Source organism: Pelecanus crispus, chromosome 2, assembly GCF_030463565.1.
Source record: "Pelecanus crispus isolate bPelCri1 chromosome 2, bPelCri1.pri, whole genome shotgun sequence".
NCBI classification, from domain to species: domain Eukaryota; kingdom Metazoa; phylum Chordata; class Aves; order Pelecaniformes; family Pelecanidae; genus Pelecanus; species Pelecanus crispus.
In genome coordinates, this window is record NC_134644.1 from 162,384,160 (window position 1) to 162,407,278 (window position 23,119).

Sequence of the window (23,119 nt, forward strand, 5' to 3'; positions counted from 1 at the left end):
TGCATATGTTAATGAGTTCCAAGAAATCTCATGTTTTTGTAGATGAATTCCCAGAAATCATATGAATATGGATAACTTGATAGTATAAAATCTCTGGAAGTTTGCCAAATCGTTGGAGCACTCATGGTGGAACGATCCCCAGTGCTGCCCAGCGCTGTAATAAAGAATGCCTGCTTAATAGTAACTTTGTTGCTATTGAGTTTTATTTTGGGAACTTTCTGAAGACTCCGTTTCCTCTTGAGGAGAGGTTCGGACTTTGAAGAATAGTATCTGCGAGTTTTTGTATCAATATCACCAAAAATATATTCACTTTTTTGTAATAAACACATATATTTCTCTCCAGGTAACTAGGAAACTATGTACAATTTAATTCAACTACAAGCCCCCTGACCCGCAACTAACAATTTATATTAAAATGCAATTCTCCAGTATCAACAAGATTGTCATTATTACAAGCAAGACTCAACTTTGCCTTGGAAAGTTACAGTAGTAAACCTTGCTTTGTTTCAAGTTAGGGTTTTTTGACAGGCAAAAATATGCCATAGCTGAAGTTCTTATGTTTGTGGAAAGAGTGTTTCTCCCACATACTTTCTCGAGGTTGTTACTTCTACAAAAGCCACCTGAGGTGCTATCAGGTAATTAGAAAAAAATTACCTCTGAACTGCATTAAGAGGTTTCTAAAGGGTTTACTTTTCATATACCAAAAATATATTCATAGGATGAAAATATCAAAAGCAGTTAAAGGACGTTATTTGAGCTTTCTTCATAAATTTTAAGATCTATTTGTTTCAAATATGTACAAATATATATATGTAGAAGTAATCTTTACTAAACAACAGCATGCCATGAAAACATTACAGAGTAGAAGTCAAGACGCTGAAATCAAGTATCACTGAGCATAACTGAAGGCTGTGATTTCTTTCTTCATTTCCTAGTAAGACAAAAAGACAAACTAGCAGTCAGCGTGAATAAAGGCTCAAGAACCCTGTTTATTTCTTCATAAAAAGAATAAAGAACCTGTACATACATACAATCGTTAGTAATATTTGGCAAATACATGTGCTACCACCATCACAATGTTTTTCTATACCCACTAGCTTCAAACGCATCCTCACGCATCCAAAAGAGAGAGTAGCCTAGAGAGACCGTATAGATCTGTGTCAAGAGACTACGGGTCTGTATCAACGGTGGTTTCAACAATTAGAAAGAGGAGACAGCTCCTGAAAAGCCACAACTGAAAGCTGGAAATGTTATTTCCTGCGCTCTGAGTAACTACTTGTTAAAGCCTCCCTCTCCATACAGCAGAGCTTGCTCCTGACGGACTTGCACAGTCATAGGACTCATCATAGGAGATATTTTTTTGTTAAAGCTAAAGGTAGAAGTAGAAACAAGTAGAAATCAAGTCCGTTTCCATTTAAGCATTCACAGTGAAGTCACAAAAGCTCACAAGCCCTGAGGTAACATAAATAAAGTCATTCTCATGCTAAAACACAGCACTATACTAGGGGGGAGAAGGGCGCAGTTTTCAGGAATGGCCTCCCTGAATCCCAATAATCCTCACTGTTGCACAGTCAGAACGGAGCGTCCGTTCTAACTCTTTATCAGGTGTGGAAGAAGCGATCGAGACGGCCAGGGCCAAAGAGAAGAGGCTTCCTCTTTTTTAAGGCCAGACTGAGAGGCATAAAGAATTTTCGCTGTTCTCAGACCCAAGCATCTCAAAGACAAATGGATTCGAGGATCTTGACTCTGAAGACAGAATGGCCAGCCTGTCTAAATGGGCTCAATGCTGGGAATGCCCGACCGGGACCCCGGGTGCCTCTGCAAGATTCCTGCCCAGTTCCGACAACTCGGAAATCCTCTCTTACAGGAACAGATCAGAGAATCCGACTCATTAGCATTAAACTGCCATAGGCAGAAATCTCCCCATAGGTCAAATTGAAGATGCTTGAGCCATGCTAGTTCAAAAGAGATTATGGGGGCACTAGAGAAAAGTCTCAACCTCTTGTTACATCTCATACTGAATTTCTTTGCAAGAATGGAATGGCTACTAGACGCACCATTACCACGCCTGACTGCCTGTAAGGGCAGAAAGAGGAAGTGCCGGACTGAGAAAAGCACCCTCCTTTCACAGCCCCCCGCCCCTAAAAAGGTTCTGGAGAAGGACTATTGACAGACTGAGGTTAACTGCTTTGAGAGGGCTGCATGGGTGGACCCATTGTCTTCAAGTTCAAGCCTTTTCCTGCTGAGACTGCCAACAGCGATGCCAAATACAACAATGGTTTTGCAATATGGATAAATGTCTTCCAGACTGAAATGAAAAAGTCTTGTAACACAGGCGACTAAACACTAAAGAGTCATGCTAAATAAGCGTGACGTCCAGAGCGCGGACATACGCATGCATAACACACACGAGCATAACAGTGATAGGAAGTGCTGTAAGACAAAAAACCAAAAACTTACCTTCACTAATTCGGTTTTGTCGTAATCTTCCCGATGTTGGTAAATGCACTGACTAAGAACACCATACAGTTTTTCCAAGTGAAATATATTGAAGTTCTTAGTTACCACAGTGACAAAATGCAACAGTTGCTGAAGGAAAAAATGGAAACTACAAGGTTAGAAGAGCGCAAGATCTTTTGAATGGGCTCGTCATGTTTTCAGAAGCTAAGCAATAACAACACAACACAGGTGACATCCTAACCTTCTTCTGTTGTTAAACAAAAGATGAATGACACTTCAGAGAAGAGATTAAATCTCTCCCAAGATTTAACTGGAGAAAATGAGTTAATTTTTCACACTTCAGAGAAAAGGAAGGCTTACATTTCAGACAATATTTCATTACTAATCAATCTATCACATCAACGAACATAACTGCAAAGCAACCGCTTCCAGAACAGCAGGGAATGACACAATCCACTTTGTCGTAGAGTTGCTGTTGCATTTCATTAGAGAAACTCTTGCTGCAATGCAGGGCACCGTAAAATGCATCTTTGGAAGCCAGGCTACCGATCTTCTAGATACAGCTGTGCCAGCTGGAAACGGAAGCATCCGTAGGTGCTCGCCTTTACCTGTTAGCTGGACACGTACCGTGCCTACAACTCTGCTGGCAGAACACACTGCTCGCGTGTCTGAAGCAGGCGAGTTAGCTCCTGCCTTTCAACTGCGGAGTGGATAAACTAGCAGAGTGCCTCTGCCTGTAGCAGATTACCAGTCTCTCACACAGTCGTTTCTGTTACCAAAGATGTGAATGGGATAATCTCTGGGAAAGCAACAACAAGCTCATGGCAGCGCCTTCTTCCACTGCAGCGGCTGTTCAGTATCTGCGTGTCGTGTGAGGCTGTGAAGATGTAGCTTAAGAGAGCAGCCACACCAAACGCAAATATTACTGCCTCACAACTGCCCGTCATCAAACTCTGCCTCCCTCACATCAGCTGCCACAAGATTTGAGTATTCCCCCCAGCTTCTTTCTATACAACACACAGGTAAAACGCACAAAGACCACGCAGCGTGCTTTCAGCTGCTGCAAACAGAAAAGGTAGGATGTGACAGAGGTGTAGGGTCAACATCCCCTGTGAAACTATTTTGAATTGCTGCCACATAGACGACTCCAGGCTCTTCTGTATGTCCATAAAGTTCTAGGCCTATTCCCAAGCAAATAAACAAACAAAATAAACCCCAAACAAACAGAACCAAGCAGCTATGCTTTGGAGGTTCACCTCGCTTATTCACTGCAGGTGAGTTCCAAAGAGGCTCTCTGGCACGAGCCGCTAGTTCCAATGGCACCCACGTTAATGAAACAAGTTTTCTAAAAGATGCGTTTCCTGACCGTAGCTCTCCTCATAGCTGAAACATGTATAAGCTGCAACATATAGAAGGGCTCTACCGTACCTCTTCTCCAGTGGGCAATAACTTCAGAGCACGTGCTATGACTCTATGAAAAACCTATGTGGCTTCTCTGCATACACAGGCAGGCATGAACAACAAACCCCCCTGAAACCTGCTTCCTTAGGAAGCCAGCTTTAAAAAGTTAGTTTCACCTCTACGAATTAGGTCACAGCTTAAAAATGTGACAGAAATTGTGTCGACAAGCCCCTTCGCTCACCAAAGGGGATTCCCATCTGGTCACAGTCTCCCCGCACAGGGGAAACATCCATGTAATACTCCCTTTCTCATCGTAAGGCAGGTAAACAGCAGCCCTCCTCTGCGTTGGCCAACTTCCAGGACTCCGACCTAGCAGTTCTCCTCATTTTCCTCACTGCAATATCCCCTGAAGATCAGGTCCTTGTTCTACCCTCTCCAATTCACGCAAAGGAACCCAATTTTACCCCTTGCAGCTAGGCCCATTTTTAACCCTTTTCCCAACTGTAGCCTAGGACAGCAACTTCTCTCCTACGATGGACTGGAAAACCTTTCTAACACCGTAACTCCACACAATGCAAAATTCTAACACTGGATTTTGACAGAATTTCAGAAAAGTACCAATTAGTATTTTATCCATGATGAGCTTTATGTCAACCTGCTACCTTCAGGTTTAAAGTCACCACTGCTAGAAATAAAGGCCCTTTTCAGGTTCCTAATAAATGAAAACATGCAAAAGCCAAACCAAACCAAAACCCCCAAGTCCATCATAAAAACTCTTAAGACACTAACAACCAACAGTACTAGCAGGTTGTCAGTGGGCAAAAAATTCAAAAAAATTCAACAAGCCCTTTTACATTAAAAGTTTGGAAGAGAACCCAGTCTCCTAAAATTTAGTTCGTCAAAAGCAAGAACAGCAGTCCACACCAGGTGTGGAAACACAACAGTCACGGTCCGTTACAGGTTGAGTTGTTTCACAAGCTATATAGCCTTCCCATAGATTGTTTTAATTGGCATTGCTTAACAACTGACTTAATTTACAACTGTACAGGTAGCAAGGAAATGTCCTACTTCGGTATTAACAAAACTGAATTTAGACTTACTTTGAGCTCATAGTAATCCACAATCACTCGTTGTGTGAGAACTTCCACTGCTGTCTCGACACCTATCACCTGTTGCTCTTCTACCCGAGAAGATCTCGCATGAGGTGTACAGTGTACCCACGAATCTGGAACGACACAAATTTCTTCAGTCAGGATTTCTCTTTATCTGGAATACAGTTGTAAGTCAAGTATCCTCTACCTGGAATACAGTCTCTCTGTGCAATGAGAGACAGACCCGTTAGCATTTTTTCACTGAGAAACGCTTGGCTTTTACTTTCCTTCTGGCAGAAGTCACTGCTCCATAAAAATTAGAAACTCAGACACACAAAAAAAAAAGGCACTAGAGAAAAAGGCAAGGTAAAAACAGGAAAAAAACCCAGTCACGTTGCCATTACAGCACTGTATGGTGAAACTCCAAAGCCGTTTCGGTTAGGAAACACATCTTACATTGCAAACATTAGGACATAAGTCTTCTACTCCACATGTGACTCTGGGTCCACACTGCTTGAAGCACAGCTTTTTAACTTATGCTGCTCATTACTGGGAGGAAGACACTCATCCAACAGAAGAACGTCAACGATTATTTTTCAGTTAGGTACCATTCGAAAAACAAACTTCAGAATCAAAAACCCAGCAGCTGCAGAAAAACATGAGTTTGGCTAGCAGAACTAGAGGGGCAGCACCATCATGCAAGAACACGGCGTGCTGATTTGAGAGCGCTACAACAGTAAGAACAGAATGGAATTACAGAAGGCTAAAACCTAATAAATAGTGTAATCCTCCTCCGGAAGAAAAAGGAACTACATGACCTGCTTGATCTTTCACTTACCATTTGAACCTCCCTCTTCAGAACTTCCTGCTATTTGGCAATCCAGCATTTCACTCTCCTTTCTTAGGTCTGAACGTTCAGGAATCATGACGCTCTTCTTTTCAGAAGCAGATTTAGCCACAAGGAGGGCTCGCTCTCTTTCATTTTCTGTCCCAGATTTATTTTCATTCCCATTTTTGTGTCGTTCTTGAAGTACATTTTCATTTTCTTCCGTAGAAGACTCCTGTGCGGACCCGACTTCAGGGCGATCTGTGTTAGAAACACGTTTTTCCGGGGACTCTTCATCACTCTCTTCTTCATTTTGGTCTTCCGGAACTTTATTCTCTTTATTGAACTGAAGATTCCTCCTCTTTGCTGCGATTCTTGAAGACCCTTTGTTCCTTCTGCGTTTTCTTTTGGACATATCTACAAAGAGATATCAGGAGAAGTAATCCAAAACTACCAAAACAATTCTTCCTTCAAAATCCAGCGTCCTCATCTCACTTGACTTACAAGGCGCTCAAGTACCATTGTCTGTTTCCCTACAATAGGTCTAGAGAAAGAGTTCCAAGTTCATGAGGTCAATTTGCTATTACATTTTAAAAAGCCAGCTGCAGAACCTCATTGACAAAACCATCAGCTTCCAGATTTTATGAGCAGAAAAGTCTTACTTTAGATAGGAAATATTACCGCAAAGCAAGGTTATTAGGTGAAGTTGCTTCCTGTCTTACGACGTGAACTAACAGGGATGAGCAACGGAAAAGTGTTTGGAGACAAGCCCTTCTTCAAACCTGTTACAAAGCTGTAAACGTCAAAAGCTAAACACACGTTGGGCAGAGTTAGAGACAATTTTAAGGGAATATTTGCTGGAGAAAAAGTTGTCTGTAAAGACTTACACCTCATATGCTTTCTGATGCAGTGAACCCCTTGTTTAAAACAAACTTCGCATTTTTGCCTTCCCGAAAAGCCCACCATTCTTTGTATTCACGGAGTACTGCACAAAGCATATGGGTGAAGTCAGTGGCAAAATTCCCAGTCATGCCAGTGAGACCAGGAAACTTCACACCATGTCATGCGCTTTAACTGGAAGAGACCCAGGTCCCCTTGTTCTTTCATGGCCTTTTCACAGGAAAAAGTGAGGAAATAATGATCTTTCCTTTACATATCTATTATCATTGCTCCCCTATTTTTTTCCCCTTTCCCCCCTTCAGTCGGAAATCACAGGAAGAGGTGGCATAGATGTTAGCATTTGAGGGCAGGGAAGGGAAAAATACTGTTTCATGTAACTGAAAACTAGGGGAGTATTCAGAAACCTGTTCTGTCACAAGAACAGAGAAGCTACCAGTGAGTTTAGCACCTTCTCCCAGAAAGTCTGAAAAAAATGCAACTTGCCATTAGAGCGGGGTGTACTGGAATCCACAGGCGCTGCTGGCATCTTCGTTTTTTCGTTACACTGTGGGTCCGTTTTCTTACGCTCGGGAACAGAGTTCTGCTTTGGCATTACGTGGTAGTAAGATGGAGCATACTTGGAAGAGCTACAACCTTGCAATAAAGAACAGGTAGCAAAGAATTGTGTCTTGCATTGCTGGCTACAAGTACTGAGACAAGTCTTAAAATCCTTAGCATCAAAAACCATACCTCTTCTCTTACGAGATTCTTGAATTTCTTCACAGCATTGCTCAAATTCTTCATCCATTTCTTCCCTTACTATGGCGTAGGCAGTATCTCTCAAAGTACAAGCTCTGTGCCTAATGAGACGATCTGAAATTTTACAGTCGGAACTGAGTATGTTCTACCAGCCAACGAAATCCTTTCTTTTGATTACTGAGAAAGATTTTGCTCTTTCCATAGGTAGGTTCTCAAAGGTTCTCCCACTCAATATTTTCATCATAACAGCATGAAAGTTAATTATTAAAGCAAAAGCACTCGTTGCTGATCAACACTTCTATCACAATTTCATGCCCAAGCAGTTTAATGCTACAGCATTTACAACCTGGCAAGAAATGCTCTCTGTGGATGCTTAAAATGATCTAATCCCAAGTCTACTGTCCACAGGCGACATTTACCAATTCATAGATTTTAAATTTTCTCCAAATTAGGGATAAAACCACATCCTCACCTCCAGGATCTTTATCTGGGTTGTACTCTAAAGCATTGCTACAGATTAGATCGATGTCTTTTAGAAAATCTCGTGCAGTTAGGTACTGGTGCAAGTCAATTTTAGAGAGAACTGCTGAAAGGTCCATGGGCTGTTTGATAACTGCATCATAATCGGGCACCTACAAATGAAACGTACGTGCTCAGAGATTTAACATAGTATCGACCAAACCTAATTATTTTAATGAAGTCAAACAAAGGATTTCTTAAAAACCCCAAGTATTTACGACATGTCCAAAGATGCAGAAATGAACCAGTTAGTTGCTTGAAAATAGAAGGGCTGTTTCAACTGGCTTTGAAGAGACAGGCCAGAAGAGGGAAAAACGAAGCAGGCAGGTCAGAAGCATGTGTGGGGCAGAGAAGGGAAACGACACCCAGAGTGGGATTCATTTCACGTCGCTTCAGAAAATCACAGCAAAGAAACCTTTCTCCGTAAAGCCACCCGAGAGTCTCTTTGCTGTTGGCGGCAAGAAAAAGGCTGCAGGAGCTGCACCTTTGAAGCACCTGTCCTACGCATCTACTTTAGAATGAGACAACTGGACCCAGAGGTGCTGATTTCTTTACTCAGACCCCGAAAGGAGCCTAGTGACTAGTTTAGATGAGGACAAGAGACCTAAGAAGTGTATGGGAGGACGAAGAAACCACACAGCCCTTATGGTTGATGTTATACTGAGAAGCCCCAGACAAAACAGAGAACAGAATCTTAAAATTTATTTTAAAAACTGCTGCTTCTATTCCTGTTCTCACAGAAACTATTGACAGTCAATTAAAGAGCCTTAGGCTTTATTAAAACAGTCTTATAGATACTGTTGATAATTATAAAGACAGACACCTCTCTGCTTTCCAGTGCTGCAACATGCTGACACACCAAAGCCTTTTCATGAGCAAAATGTCTTGGCATTTGGTCTAACTGGCAGTTGGACTAGATGACCGTTGTAGGTCCCTTCCAACTGAAATATTCTAAAGTTCTAAAGACGTTTCAGAAGGAACCTGGCGCCTTCAGCAAATACTCAAATAGCAGACATTTGAGAGCTTTAAGGAGTCAGCAAAAGTAAAAGCAAAATTCACTTCCTGCTTCTTGAAAAATCAGAATAGTACGGTCCTGCAACCAAAAGACAAACCTTCCTACAAACAGCACGCAAACACTGAGAAATACAAACGCGGAAAAATTATGAATACACACAGGTACAATGGTATTACAGATCAACACTAATTTACCTCCTCTGGGTCAACAGGCTTTGTAAATGCTCTGAAACGTCTGTCAACAGCAAGTCTGTCAGTCACATCCCTTAAGAAAATCCTAAGTTCACGCAACGTATCCTCCTCCTGCTCCTCCAGCTGTCTCATTTCTTCCTCTGTCAGCTGTCGAGGCTTAGGCGGCGGTGCTACAGGCAGCACTTCCAACGTCCGCCAAGCTTCAATTATTCAGAAAATTTTAGTCAATTGATGGTACTCAAATACAAGTATATGAAAAATTATTGATAGGAAATTACCACCAAAGCAAATACTGTATAACTACTATCTTGACAGTTAGCAACGTTTTATACGTAGAATATCCTCACCCGTGGTGTTTTTTGATGCAGGAGGTTTAGCAGCTTGATTCATAATCAAGTCCTCAAAAAACGTTCTTCTTTCTTCATTATTAGGCAACTGGATCTTGAAAACTTCTTCATAACTCTTAATAAACAATTGTTTTATCTAAAGCATGAGGAGAAAAGAGATTTCAGCTCTAAGGCCACACAAATCCTTATTCTATTCCAAAAAGACGAGTACCTTTCTAAATGAAACTGAACAATCACCTGGATAAGACAAACTGTGAAAAGTTATCTTCTTGGCCTTAAAAGGCTGGATTTTCATGGGTTAGCATGGCAAATTCAAATATCTTCTCTAAGGAACGCCTCTAGAGTTAAAGCTCAATGAAGGGACCATATGATACACTGATAAAGTGGTGACATTCACCACACCCAAAGACTGCTTGTTTTGTATTTACCTGCCTTGCTGTCCTTCACTTTGAATCTTTATGGCAGCTATAGAGGGAACAGGCAGGGTTCAGGAGACAAGTGTGGGCTTTTTGGTAAGGTGGGTTTGGGTTTGGTTTTTTTTTTAAATTAATTTAAGTGAGGTGTCTGAAGTTGCACACTTCCAAGTTTTACTCCATTCTTCAATCCCTACTACCAAAAGGTATGGAAAGAATTTCCACACTTATTTTAGAAGGAATTTATTAACAGCACAAAAACTTCTGTAGAAAGTTAAGCCCTTTCAAAGCATTTGATGACAAACACATCTAGGTAGCAGCTCCCAACCCCGCCCCGCCCTGTAGCTGAGACAAAATAATCACAGCAGCATATTCACATTTTGAACACCTTCCTTTAATGCACACTCTCAGATGCCTAGAAAGATGATAAGCCTGTACTCTTACTGAATTGTGTTAAATACAACTAAAAACTGATTTCCAAGTTACTTAACAGAAGTTGCAACTTAGCTTTCTAATTTGTAAAGCTTTCACCTACAGGAAGAAATTGGAACTTTTATTAAAGAATTTAAATGTGAAATTACATTCCATCATTAACAGCGTGACCGTCATACTTTTTCAGTAAAAATACCTTTCACTTGTCAGTAAAAATGTTTTTCCCATTTACATTTCAAGCACTGTAGATTCTTGACTAAGTACATACCTAACCATCTTGAAGTCCCTGGAATTACTGTCTGAAGTAAATTTATACATCTGTCTAATAAGCATGAGCGTGTGAGAAGGGGGAAAAAGTTGTGTCCAAGCCAACCTCTTTACTCAGAAAACACTGTAGACAAATGGTTTCAGCATTGTTTTGTCTAAGCAAACTTTAAGAGACCTGGCCAGGGTGCCTGAGTACTAACAGGATGAATTTGCTTAAGAGTGCACAGTACTCCAATGTTTCAAGGATTTCTAAATTAACAAGAAATTAAAAAAAAAAAAACACGTAAGAAAAGTATGGACAGAAGTACCTCTTCCGGGAGATCTGCGTAACACACATCAGATGTTGCAAGCAGCAAAACTGGAGCAAATGTTGGAATGTTCTGCAGCAGTGTTGTAAAAGTAGCTTTCAGTGTAGCTCCAACAGTCTCCCACCACAAATGGATATGTGGGATATAAATTATACTTGGTGCTGTTCTTTGAGCTTCTTGCATCAACTGGTAAAATGAAAGCTTGGATAAGAAAACTAAACCATGTAGAACAGGCTAATAACTAACTACGTATCAGTCAAACTATCTTACGAAATAGGAGTACGCAAAGCCAAAACGTCAAAAACAAACCAACAACAGAAAAACTCCTTACCAAGGTAAAATTTTCACTCTGACACAACTATAGACATTGCTCTGCAGACAGAAACAGACCTGAATCTCTGCCTGATTTCAAAACTACTTAGGTGTAAGAAAACTCCTGAAGAGCCTCACAGCTCCGCTGGTGTGGTGGCGTGCCTGAAAAAACAAGACTAACCCTTCAGCAAGAGGCATCAGCCTGGGTAAATCGCGACACGACTGCCACTACACCATTTTCAATTCAGAGCGGGCACATATCCAAGTCAGTCTGGAGCACAGGCTGAACAAACAAAGACCTATGTGAAAAGATGAGGGCTGACACTGTAAAAGAAGCCTGCTCGCAATTCATAATTTCAAGCACATTTATAAGAGGTGACCAGTCTTCAGCCTGCCTGAAGAGCTAAATCACTCACAGCCTCTCATTACCAAAGGATCCATCAGACCAGATTGCGTGCTTTGGAAGACCACAAGCCATTGCCTACAGATGGTACCTCAATCACAGAGGAGGACACGCATCTACCGCATGAAGGAAGTGGCAACAGTCCTTTCACCTGACAAATTTCTCCATGCACCCCTTTCAGATTATCAATATTCAGGGAGTTCCTGTCACAAGATGGGAAGCGCACGTGGTATATGCGGGCAGCGACTAGACGTGGTAGTTATTTGACTGCAGATGCAACCATCACGTAACAAAAAAGGAATTGTTCCTCTTACGTGACAATTGAGTACCCACGCATTTCATGTGTCCGTCCTTACTTGTACAGCTCTCAAACGCTGCTACTAAAGGTCAAAATATTTTAATACAGTGATGCCAAACAACAAAATGGATTTCCTGCCTAAAAGTGAAAAGGAAGACAGCACTAAGTCTGCTTATATTTAATTTTCCCAGTTCAGAAAAACACACCAGTGTACAAATGTAAGCGTTCCAGGAATTTTAATGCTTTTACATAAAGCATTATACAGCAGTAGAAGCTGTATATGTACATGTAAAAAAAGAAACACTTCCTTTCCCCAAAACCTTGACTGCCTCACAAATATAATAAAAGAGGCAGCTACAAAAGTGCGTGACGCACAGTCAGGCTGATGCAGAGCCATCTACTGGGAGCACAGAGCCTTAAGGAGCAATGAAAACCGTTTTCTGGATCCCACCAAGATGGGCAGGATTTCTTGCCATAAAGAGGGCTTTATTAGCAGCACCTCCCAGCTTCCCGAGCTGGTAGCAACATCCTCACTGTTGAATTTGGAATGGAAAATACGGCCACGTACAACACCCTTAGTTCGGTATCATTCGATCGAGAAGAAAAGTGGATTTTCAGACAGAAGTAAACAGAACAGCACATTCAAACCAGGCCACCTCCGTTAACAACAAATTTTGCTTACTTCACTAGCTTATGTACAGTTCATGAATCCTACGAGATTAAAGAGGAAAGAAAGATACCTGTACGCATGTTTCTTCTGGTGATGTGACGCTCACAAACAAAACAGATAGGCTTAGTGTATAAACTGGAAACTTTTCCAAGGCATGTATTACTGCAGGTGCCAAATAAGCAGCTTGCCCACATCCTGGCTCTCCAACTAGTAAGAACCGTGGTCTGCAAGCTGTTGGCTGGTAGTAAGCATTTCTAGAAAAATAAGAAGAAAATAAGTTTAAAAATGAAGTGATAAATAGGCACACAGATGTTAAAGGTTTTTTCCTGTACTTTTTTTTTTTTTTTTTTTTTTTTTTTTGTAAATACTCTCCATATTCCAGTAAATAATGAGCTGGTCTGTGACCAGGAAGACCAGCAAAGACCATTTTCTTACAAACTTGTACCACACCTGCCCAAAGAAATCCTGCCAATCCCCAGCATGTCTGCTATTTGTTTGGCTGGGTTAAGTAACAGCTCTTAAATCACACGGGGAGACTGTCCAGCTAAATACACACACGACAACTGGTCAGTAACCTGATGCGGGAGAGTAACAACTCTCTCTCTCTCAGCACACACCAGCCTCGATCTCTTCACCACCCGTACACACCAATTTTCAGTAGGTCTTGAGTTTAAGTCACTGTGAGATCTCTACATCTGCCAAGTTTTGCTGAAATTCAACCATAGTTACTGGAGACAGTGGGAAGGAAGGAGCAGAACAACATTTCAATTAACATGGGCAGTGAAACACAGTAGCTGTATCTGAAGAAGTACACAATTGGATTGGTTAAATTACAGCAGTACACTAAATACATGTAAGATTCATGTTTACTTTGTTCAGTCATTCCAGTCGTTTCATCTTTGAATTGTGTTTTAATGACCTAGTAATCTTGCTTTACTAGCATGAAACACATTTGCGAAAAGCATTTGGTTTTTCCACCACTCCCTTTGCTGGCTGAAGACAAAGATCCTAGAGACCTAACCAAGCTCAGCAGGTCAGAACATTTTCTGGACAGGACAGCAATAGAAATTGAGAAAAATAACTGACCCAACAGTAATGACAACAATCTGGTTTTTCAACTGTTGGCTTGTACAACTTCCACATTAACATGTCAAAAGATTAACATAAATTTCATAGGTTAAAGGTACAAAATGCAGACATTGTTTTTCTCACAGCGTCTGAACAAACCATGTCTCAATTTTGTTTCTGCTGCATAATTTGCTACTAGTTAAAACAATCTTGGAAGGCACAAGGGCAAAAGATGGCTACACAAATCCATACAGGTTTTATCATTAAAAGGAGAGACAGCACATGCATTTGGTCTTGAGTCTTTCCAGGAATACCATGGATTAAATCAACACATTCTAATACTCTGCGGATCGCTTTGACTGAGGAAACGAGGGCTGGGCCGTTCAGTTTGATGGGTTATGGCAGTGTACGCCATTAGAATATTAGTACCCAGCTGGATCTTCCTGCTTACTTCTTGCAAATATTGATCACCCCCGCTACACATTTTACTCCTTCATCTACCACCCCTCACACCAAAACCATTTATAGACCCAGCCATCTTAAAAAGGTAAACAGAAAGGGGACAAACATTCACCTGCTGAAATTGAGGAATTTTTCCTTTTCTCTACCAAGCATTTCATCCATTGGCTTATCTTCAAAGATTGATGGCGATTCCTCGTCACTGTCAATTGCATCATTTCTTAAAACACGATTTAAACTGTCTGAAAGGCAAAAGAGGTTTGTTAACTTTCCTGAATAGTCCATCTCTCCCCCTCGCGTTAAAACAGCGATTAAATTAAACTCTAGATCAGTGCTGGAAACCCCTCATCTTGTATTTCTTCATTTGAGGGCACACGCTGAATGCTCTCTTCTGAAAAGTCCATCCTACCACAGATCTAAGGACATTGCACAAGTCTCTACAAAGCTGTCCGACGTCCCATGACTTGCGTAAGGTATATCTCTCCGTTGGTGAAAACTTGGAGGTTGTTTCCTTAGAATAAAGATGATTAGGAGCAACTTGTGTAGTTAGTAACTACTCCTGAAAAACCCAACAAAGCCAATTCTTTCTGCAGCACGTTCCCCCACTGGAAGTGGGGGAATTCAGTGAACACGATGGCCACAGACTTCCATTTGTCTACGACTAGGGAGTCAGCTATACAGACCTACACATCTTTTCAATAAGGCTCCTCAAACATCACGGAAGGAGGAGATAATGGAAGGCAGGCAACGGAGAGGGAATGCAATTACTAATTCCCCCAGCCTCTCTGCTTTTCTTTTGCTGGTGGATTTCTGCCCCTATTTTACCAATGCAAACCTATCTCCCAGCTCTGCCGGGAGTAATACTGGTAGGATAGTCTCAAGGGTTTAGCATAATAACTAACTATTCATGGATCTCCATTAATCAGGAGTGCAGTGAGTTTATCAAGTTATCTGCTCTCACCAACTGACAGACTAAACTTGACCAGGCCTCATGCAGTCGGGAGCATCAGCTCACATATACTGTGCAAGCCAAGCCCCAAAGTATACGCTACTAAAACATTCTGATCTCACGTGCATGTGTACAGTGTGATGCACAAACATTTAAATTAAGAGATTATGGTTAAAAATCAGGATAGCTAAAACAGGATTTAGCTTAAACCACTTACACTTGTACCGTGGTCTTGACGCTCCTCAGACAGGAATTAGAAGCATTCATGTAAAAATGCCCTTCTCCCCCCATTTAAATACTTCTTTTGAAAGAGGTGCCTCATACATTAAACCTTAAGCCCATCTCTACAAATGATAAATATGATGCTAGCTCCTGTCAGAAACAGGGTGCTCTGGTAGAGAACGCATATTTCTCTACTGCAAATTGCGAGTCATTCACAGCTCCCACCAAGCACTTCAGTTTAGAATCCAGAATAAAAACTATGCACGATATTCCCAAAATAAAGGCGTGCACATGCATATTATAAAATTCTACTGTTATTGCAGCTGAGAGGTTTGTGTACGTTGATTGCACAAATCAGAAGTTTTTGCTTTGGCAGAATTGTAAAGAAATGGATGTTACTGTTATACCTTGCTGTCGGTCCTTCTTTAGCGCAAGCTCTGCATGGGGAAACACTCTCTGCAAGGCTTGTAAAATTCTTGCTAGTGTGTTTTCAAACAGTGGTTTTGAAATAGGTGATAGCGCTTGCCCAGGTGAAGCCACAGCCCTCTGTGAAGCCGGAACAGTCTTCTGCATAGCCATGACAAAATCCTTTGCTGTTACTTTAATAGAAGCGGTATCTAACTGCAGTTTCTCATTACTTTGGTATATCTGGGGATAGCGGCGGCGCAAAGCACAGAGGACAGCTTCGGCACATAAGGATTTAATATCAGCACCACAGTATCCTAATAAACAAAACAAGAATCAAATGTTACGTCAGTCTCGGGCAACACAGAAGTCAAGGCCAAGGTTTCCAAAGGGCAACACTGAAAGACTTTGTATGCAGCCAAAAATTATCAGGCTAAGAGAGAATTTAAAGAGTTACTGCACTGCAGAGAAGTTTTGTTACATGTCTCGCGGCCTGATACCCTGCACGTATGAAGCAGCCTCCTAATCAAAACTTTGCTCCTGAGGAAGATGCCCCAAACCCATCCAATGTTCTGAGAGACAACAAGAAAATTAAAAGAAAAGAAGCATCTAACTTTGTTTGCTCTCAAGGCGTGCCAGCTGCCTCACCGCCTCGCTCTGCAGCAAGGCACAAGAGCTCGGGTACTGCCTGGTACAAGCTCGGATTCCTTAGGACTCAGTCACATGCAGTAACTCACTTTCTTTTCAAACTTACCAACACATTTTTCAGCTAGCTCTTCAAGAAACACGTCCAATGGCTTAGGGGTCCAGTCTCGTGTGTGAATCTTGAAAATCTCTTTTCTAGCCTGGAAACAAAATGGTTGCATTTTAGTTGGTCCTAAGTTTTCTCTTCAAAAAATCCCAAACACCACAAAACCCAAAACCCCCTCACATTAATACAAACACTTTTCTTCTCTGCTAACTTTCAAGTATTCTGAAGTTCAGTTAATAGGCTCTCTTCTTTTGCAAGCAGGAAATTTAATAGTTCTCTACTTGTCACATTAAACTCTTGCTGGGGGCCTGCAGTGAAATGGAAGCCATTTATAGCTTCCAGAAAAAGCACGTTTCCACAAGTATGAGAGACCTAATGGTCCTGAGGAAAAAATTGTAGTAAAAAACCTCATCTGCAAACAGAGATTTTTCATCAAAGAAAATTCTTGCAAATTTAGCAAAATTTCACGGTGAGAGTCTCATTAGTTCATCAAATTTGCTTTTCTGCCAGTTCATTCAAGGAAAACAGTCCTAGCACTACATTTCAAATTGCTACAATTACTACAAAGAACAACAATAATTATGACTCAAACTACTGTCACCGATTCAGAAAATGTCAAACGTTGCCTATCTTCATCTCCGATCTGAGCAGGACTTGCATTTAAGTATTTCCTGGTACACAGAATAATTATGGCACATTTCTAGAATTCTGCCACAGTAGGGAATCATGCGTTATATCTGTTTCATGGCACTTCCTCTCCCGTTCCCAAAAGCAGGTAAACACTGGAGACAAACGTTTGTGTTAAATACACTGCTCAGTGTATATTTTTGGGTGGCTGTATACCTAGTTTTTCATTGCTTAGCTACTGCCATTGAACTAGAAGCAGCCCAAGCCCTGCACCTGTGCAGTGTACTTCACATCTTTGTCCAACTCCCTCTTAATAAGTACCAGTAACAATCTCAGATCCCCAGATACTTATAGGTATCTCCCAGCATACCCAGCCTGCGAACAATCCAACACTGGTACGTCCCCTCTCCATTCATAAACCAAGAACCGAGAGCAAGAGCACTTCAGGGAGAAAGTGCCTCAGTGGATTAGATAAGTAAGCAAAACACGAATCACTTCAGCAATGAAAAATTTTAATTCGCTCCAGCACCAGCCTTGATAAAAGTTTTTGTTGGCAAAAAGGCATGCTTGTGTGCACACCACTTCTTTCATTTTCACAATGAGAGAGCAGTAATTTATAGCTAATTCAGACATCCATTCTTACTTAAACATTTCCGTGACTAGCCGCATCCCATTTTCTCGGCTGGTCCCAGCGAAACCAAAACTAAGTATAGAACTAACTACTTGCTGAAATCCTCTTAATCGTATATATTCAGTACCAGATCTGCCCTCCGCAGTACAACGCAGTATCTCCAGATATCCCTCTTTTGTCCAACTTGTGCAATACTGATTCTGACTTTAACTGCTCCGTGACACTGCATCGGTTACGTGGTTTTGCTATAAAGATGGACTTTGTCACATTAGCGTTAAGGTTGAGTTTTAAGTTCTGACCTCTTTATTTGGCAAGCTGAAGAGGAACTCTCGATCAAAGCGTCCGGGTCTTCGTAAAGCAGGATCTATAGAATCCAGTCTGTTGGTGGCTCCGATTACCACAATCTCATCTCTGCTGTCTAAGCCATCCATAAGTGCCAGAAGTGTTGATACAACAGAGCTAACACAAAAATATAATTTTCGTTCACTGGTTTAGTAAACTTTGTTACGTTCTACGTGACCTTCTCCAATGATCACTCAAAAAAGACAAGCTTCTATTGATGAGATGCTGATTAGCGAAAGACTCATTTTAAGACATTACAAAAATAGGTAAGGTAACACAGGCCTTGTGCTCATATCAAGCTTGGTGAATTGCTTTCAATTATTGCTTAAAAGTCATCTGAAATTTAGTACCACTGACTCACTACTTTTCAGGACAAATGAATCTGTCACATAAAGTTAGATAGGTTGTGGTCGCCTTTTCACAAAGATCAAGCAGCTTCTCTATAGATACAAAAAGCGTACTACCTATGAATTTGGTCTTGTTTACTGGACCGTACAGGAGCAAGACCATCTATCTCATCAAAGAAAATAATTGAAGGTCGCATCCGGTAGGCCTAGAATGAAAACACAGGAATATTGACATAAGGAAACCAGCACTATCTTAAAGAGAAAATGCATGAAAAACGTTATGGGTGGGAAGTCACCGGAACTAGATTTTCCAGACTAGCGTCAGGGATCTCTACTAACTGACCTAATGGAGTAAGCAGCACGAGTAACAGAAGACAGCAGCCTGTGTCAACCCACTGAGACTGGCTGACAGGAAACAAATGGTACCAGCAGTTTCTACAGCTATTTGGCAACCACTGAGAACAGAGCCAGGACTTAATTCAGTCACAGGTTTGGGAAGCAAGCTTCCATTAGGAATGTAAATGACCATGCTTTCAGCCCACATCTGTTTCCCTCTGATCTAAAGCCACCATCTCTTGCCTCTTGCAACCTTTTTTGTGGCTGGGTTTTTCTTTTTTGTGGCGGGGGGGTGGGGGGGGGGGGAGGTGGGGGCTGCTTTGCGAGGTTTTCTCGTTTGTTTTGTTAAACTTTCCCAACGCATCTCAAGATTTCAAGCCCCTAAAAAACCCACTGAAAAAGGAAACACTCACAAACCCATTTCAGTGGAAGGAACTGACAAAACACGAAAAGGAGTGAGTTCTTCTTAAAAATTTTGACCACAGAAAATTGCAGTTACAGCTCGGACAGAACACACGCACATTTCAACCTTACCTGATCAAATAACAAACGAAGCTGTCGTTCAGACTCCCCCACCCATTTACTCAGGCAGTCGGCACCTTTTCTTACAAAAAAGGCTACTCTCCTGTCACCTTGGCTACATTCATTAGCAAGTGCACGAGCAACCAGTGTCTTTCCAGTCCCTGGTGGACCATAGAAGAGACAGCCTCTGCAATTAAAAAAACCAAACAGATTCACCTAAGAAAAACATCATGGAAAAGTACCTATCACAGCCCCCATCCCTAAAACACACCACTCTCCTCTCCTAACCAAAACACTTCATGTATAAGATAGGGTAACAGCTGAAGCATGAGAAAAGTCAAAACAGGTGGAAGTTTTGCATTCCTACACAATTCAACGAGGCAGTAACCAAAATGAATAAAGAGGGTAACGCAGATACACAAAACCTTGAGAAAAGACCATCGTGCCCCAGAAGGACACTTCCAAAACTGCTGACAAACTAACAGCGGTGATTACAGCACAGCGGAGCCAAACAAGAACAAACCTCAGCACAGAATCTGAGACTGGGCTAACTTACAAATCACCAGTTCATTCTTCAGCCATACACTGCGTATTCATTCTTGTTTTCACAAAAGGCAAGTTTTGGTAGTAAGGCATTTCATTCTCCCTTCAAAAGCTTTAAGTTACTGGACTTGGTCTCCCAGACCATCCATTGCTGATGATAAACGAGGAGGAAAGCTAAAGCTGGGAGGGTATTCTGCATTTCCAGAGAAATATAGCCATCAACTAGAAAAGCCAATACGCTGCTGTTTCAGAAAGAATTTCAATGAATAAAAAAGCAAAACGCTGAAAGATTTGAAAGCAAAGAATTTAAAGTCATACTTCAATATACCGTGATTGAGTTTTGCTGACCAAGAACATCTAAAGCTAGCAATTACGTCTCTAATAATTTCATTTCATAACACAGAACTAATTTAGCTGTGTAAGAAGTGGACAGATTCTTATTTTAGCCCAAGCACAACAAACACTGCAAGGTTCTAGTTGCAAGTCCTGTCAATTGTAAAACTGACCCTTGAGCACTTGGAGAAAAAAGAGAGTCAGTGGGAGAGACAACTGGACTTCCAAGCAACAGATTACAGTCGACTACCAGCAGATGATTCCTTCCTGCTTACAAACTAATCAAGTTGACTTGTACATAGCACTTAAAACAAAACCACCCCAACCCCACCTGTGTAAAGGCAAGACACTTTGAAAGTGTATTCTCACCACACAGTAAACCTTTGAACCTACCTATATTCTGGATTCTACCCATTTTTAAGAAAGTACTTTTCACGACTGCTAAAATCCCCCTCAACACTGCTGAAAATTTTGAAGCCTGGAAACATTGATACCTCAGCTGAATATTCTCCTGAAAATGGGTGAATCAGAATTTATAGTTTTAAACAATGTCTGTTACCTTGGAGGTTGAATTTTGAATCTCTCAAAGACTTCTGGGTAAAGCAATGGAAAAACAACCATCTCTTTTAGAGCTGAAATGTGGTCAGAAAGACCACCCACACCATCAAATCGTACCTACAGAGAATTCAACAGAACACGGTTTATATGTTAAAGAAAGCTGCAGCCTTGATAAGGTTCCATCAGAAACCGTAAGTCAGCACAAAGGAAGTGTTCTGGGCAATTTTCAAATCACTTGAGAGAAAGCTGTAAACCAAAGTGGTTGTAGGCAGCATGTTATCAAACACTTTCAGAAACACTGGAAACATCTCACTGACACAATGAACTAAAAATACTTACTGAACAGTCTATTTGCATTGGATCAACGTCAGCCAGACTTGCTCCAATTTTCATTCGATCCTTGTGAATTCCCTTTAAGTCACCTTTCTGAAAGTTCACTGGAAGACACCTGATTTGAATTAAGGAGAAAGAGAAAGAAAGGCATTTTCTAACTCAACGTGCAGCTAGAAGATTTCTGCTTTTATCATGATGGCAAGTGAACAAGGTGAAGATGACCTTATAAATGAGCATAAAATTCCTGAAGAGTTAAATATTCCTTCAAATTGGTTTACATTTAATGTCCATGAGTAAATAAAGGAAAATGGTCACTCCAGGCATTAAACTGAGTTTACTATTTTCACAACTCTTAGCACGTACGAATATCCCGGCCAGTCCACACAGCACGTATATGAATGCAAGCTTAGAACAAGTTATTCCGTATGTGGAGACTGTGAACTGACCTCGATTTGTGTGATGGAAGAACCCCCAAAACACACTGACATCTTTCAAAGATTTTTTGCTTCTGCCTTCAAAAAGTTACAGCCTGAGGCGATACTTATTTCAGTGTGGATTAACCTTATAAAGGCTGCCCAGCCACTGCTGGTCCTTCCCAAGGACTTTGGGATGTGTGTGCCAGAAGACGCACTTGCCTGAAAGACGTCTGGCTGAAAACTTATTTGTTAGGTTGTTACTAAAGTAGTTTTTCTAGAGCGTTTGTTAAGTAACAAAACCTCCATAATTGCCTCTATTTATAACAGTTTCTGTTATGGTGGGTTTCTTTCTGAATAAATTACTGTAAAGCACAGGAACAGTAGAATATTACATTAAAAAACCTACGTAAGTGTTCCTCCCCACATTCCTGCCTAGAAAGCAAACTGCTTATTAAAAATCAATTCTAAAAGTCCAATGTTAGAGAGTCCAGTTACAGTTGTCGGTACCAACAGCTATGATTAAATATTGCTGCAATTTAGAAACTGTACAAGATGAAGGGGATAACACTTCATGGTTAGGCAGATGCAAACTCCTCCCAGGTAGATTCCTCCCTCCCCTAGTCTCCAATTACATCAACCTTCTTAAATCTCGGTTACGGCTGTGCTTCCTATGCCTCTCAAAATGCTCTTCATCATCAGATGAGGGCGATGAGGAAGAGGATGTGGAATCTCTTGTGTGGACTGCGTGTCTCCGTCTGCAAACATTTCAAACAAACAAGTAAAAAAACTGAAGTACACACTAAGTAATCTCAAATTGCAAGTGAATTCTATCTCAGAATCTACTTTGAGATCTATTGAGTTTCCAGATCGTTGTAGTCCTTATGAAACCGATTTCCAAGTCCATCACAAGATTTTTCCTTGTGACAGCAAAGTTTAATTTTTCTTAGGAAGGTAAAATGTTTAACTATTTTGCAAAGAAATTTCATAAACAAAGTACTCATTTTGTCCCATCTCTCTCTCTCTCTCTCACACCCAAATCGAGTTTCACTTAGCATTACGTATCCACTCTGTGAAACACAAATTTGGCTTCAAAAACCCTTCCTTCCATAACTGTCTGCTTTCAAGGATGCTAAACAAAATGCTCCTATCTAGCAAGCCATGGCATTCTCCATGCTCTCATTGCTTACAGGATCCAAACCCCCTTTGTCATTACTATGGCAATTTATAAGTTATAATTGCAGTTTACAATTTACAATTTCATTCAGCATTGTTCTTGTTTAAGGATAGTTTCATACAGAAACATTAACTGATTCCAAAGAGAAACCAGAATCACTATTGGAGTGATTAAAAAACCATAAAATCCACTAAAACTTCCATACAGGCTCTCCCTCTAACTAAATTACCTTCAGTTTTCAGAAAATAGTTTGTATCCTTCAAGATTAAATAGTCTAAGGTTTTCAGAGGGAGATTCTGGCTTCAATTCCAGAACAAAAGACTTTCAGTTACACAATCTCAGCCACAACCTCCATAATCACCTTATCAGTGACCACAAATACTGCATTTTTTAAAATCTAATGGCTAATAAAAAGTATAGTCTCTCCCCTGCCCCACCCCCCGGCAAGATTTGTTTTCTTTATACCCTCAGACTACCACAGCAATAATCATACTATGAATCTGTAATTACCA

At 41.0% G+C, this 23,119-nt stretch overlaps 1 protein-coding gene across 1 annotated transcript in view; it reads right to left on the reverse strand.

The window, feature by feature from the left end:
• Nucleotides 1-690: 690 nt before the first annotated feature.
• Nucleotides 691-23,119, reverse strand: part of LOC142593012 (ATPase family AAA domain-containing protein 2-like) — a 31,037-nt gene continuing 8,608 nt past the window's right edge. The window contains exons 9-28 of the mRNA XM_075706136.1: nt 22,072-22,188; nt 21,024-21,132; nt 20,686-20,801; nt 19,263-19,437; nt 18,510-18,598; nt 18,003-18,162; nt 16,449-16,539; nt 15,697-16,011; nt 14,234-14,360; nt 12,662-12,845; nt 10,909-11,094; nt 9,489-9,624; nt 9,145-9,341; nt 7,889-8,048; nt 7,408-7,530; nt 7,162-7,311; nt 5,791-6,195; nt 4,962-5,086; nt 2,461-2,589; nt 691-931 (exon numbers count right to left, since the gene is read on the reverse strand). Coding sequence (XP_075562251.1) covers nt 890-931; nt 2,461-2,589; nt 4,962-5,086; nt 5,791-6,195; nt 7,162-7,311; nt 7,408-7,530; nt 7,889-8,048; nt 9,145-9,341; nt 9,489-9,624; nt 10,909-11,094; nt 12,662-12,845; nt 14,234-14,360; nt 15,697-16,011; nt 16,449-16,539; nt 18,003-18,162; nt 18,510-18,598; nt 19,263-19,437; nt 20,686-20,801; nt 21,024-21,132; nt 22,072-22,188 — 3,136 coding nt within the window. The 3' untranslated portion in view covers nt 691-889. The remainder of the gene's footprint in view (nt 932-2,460; nt 2,590-4,961; nt 5,087-5,790; nt 6,196-7,161; nt 7,312-7,407; nt 7,531-7,888; nt 8,049-9,144; nt 9,342-9,488; nt 9,625-10,908; nt 11,095-12,661; nt 12,846-14,233; nt 14,361-15,696; nt 16,012-16,448; nt 16,540-18,002; nt 18,163-18,509; nt 18,599-19,262; nt 19,438-20,685; nt 20,802-21,023; nt 21,133-22,071; nt 22,189-23,119) is intronic.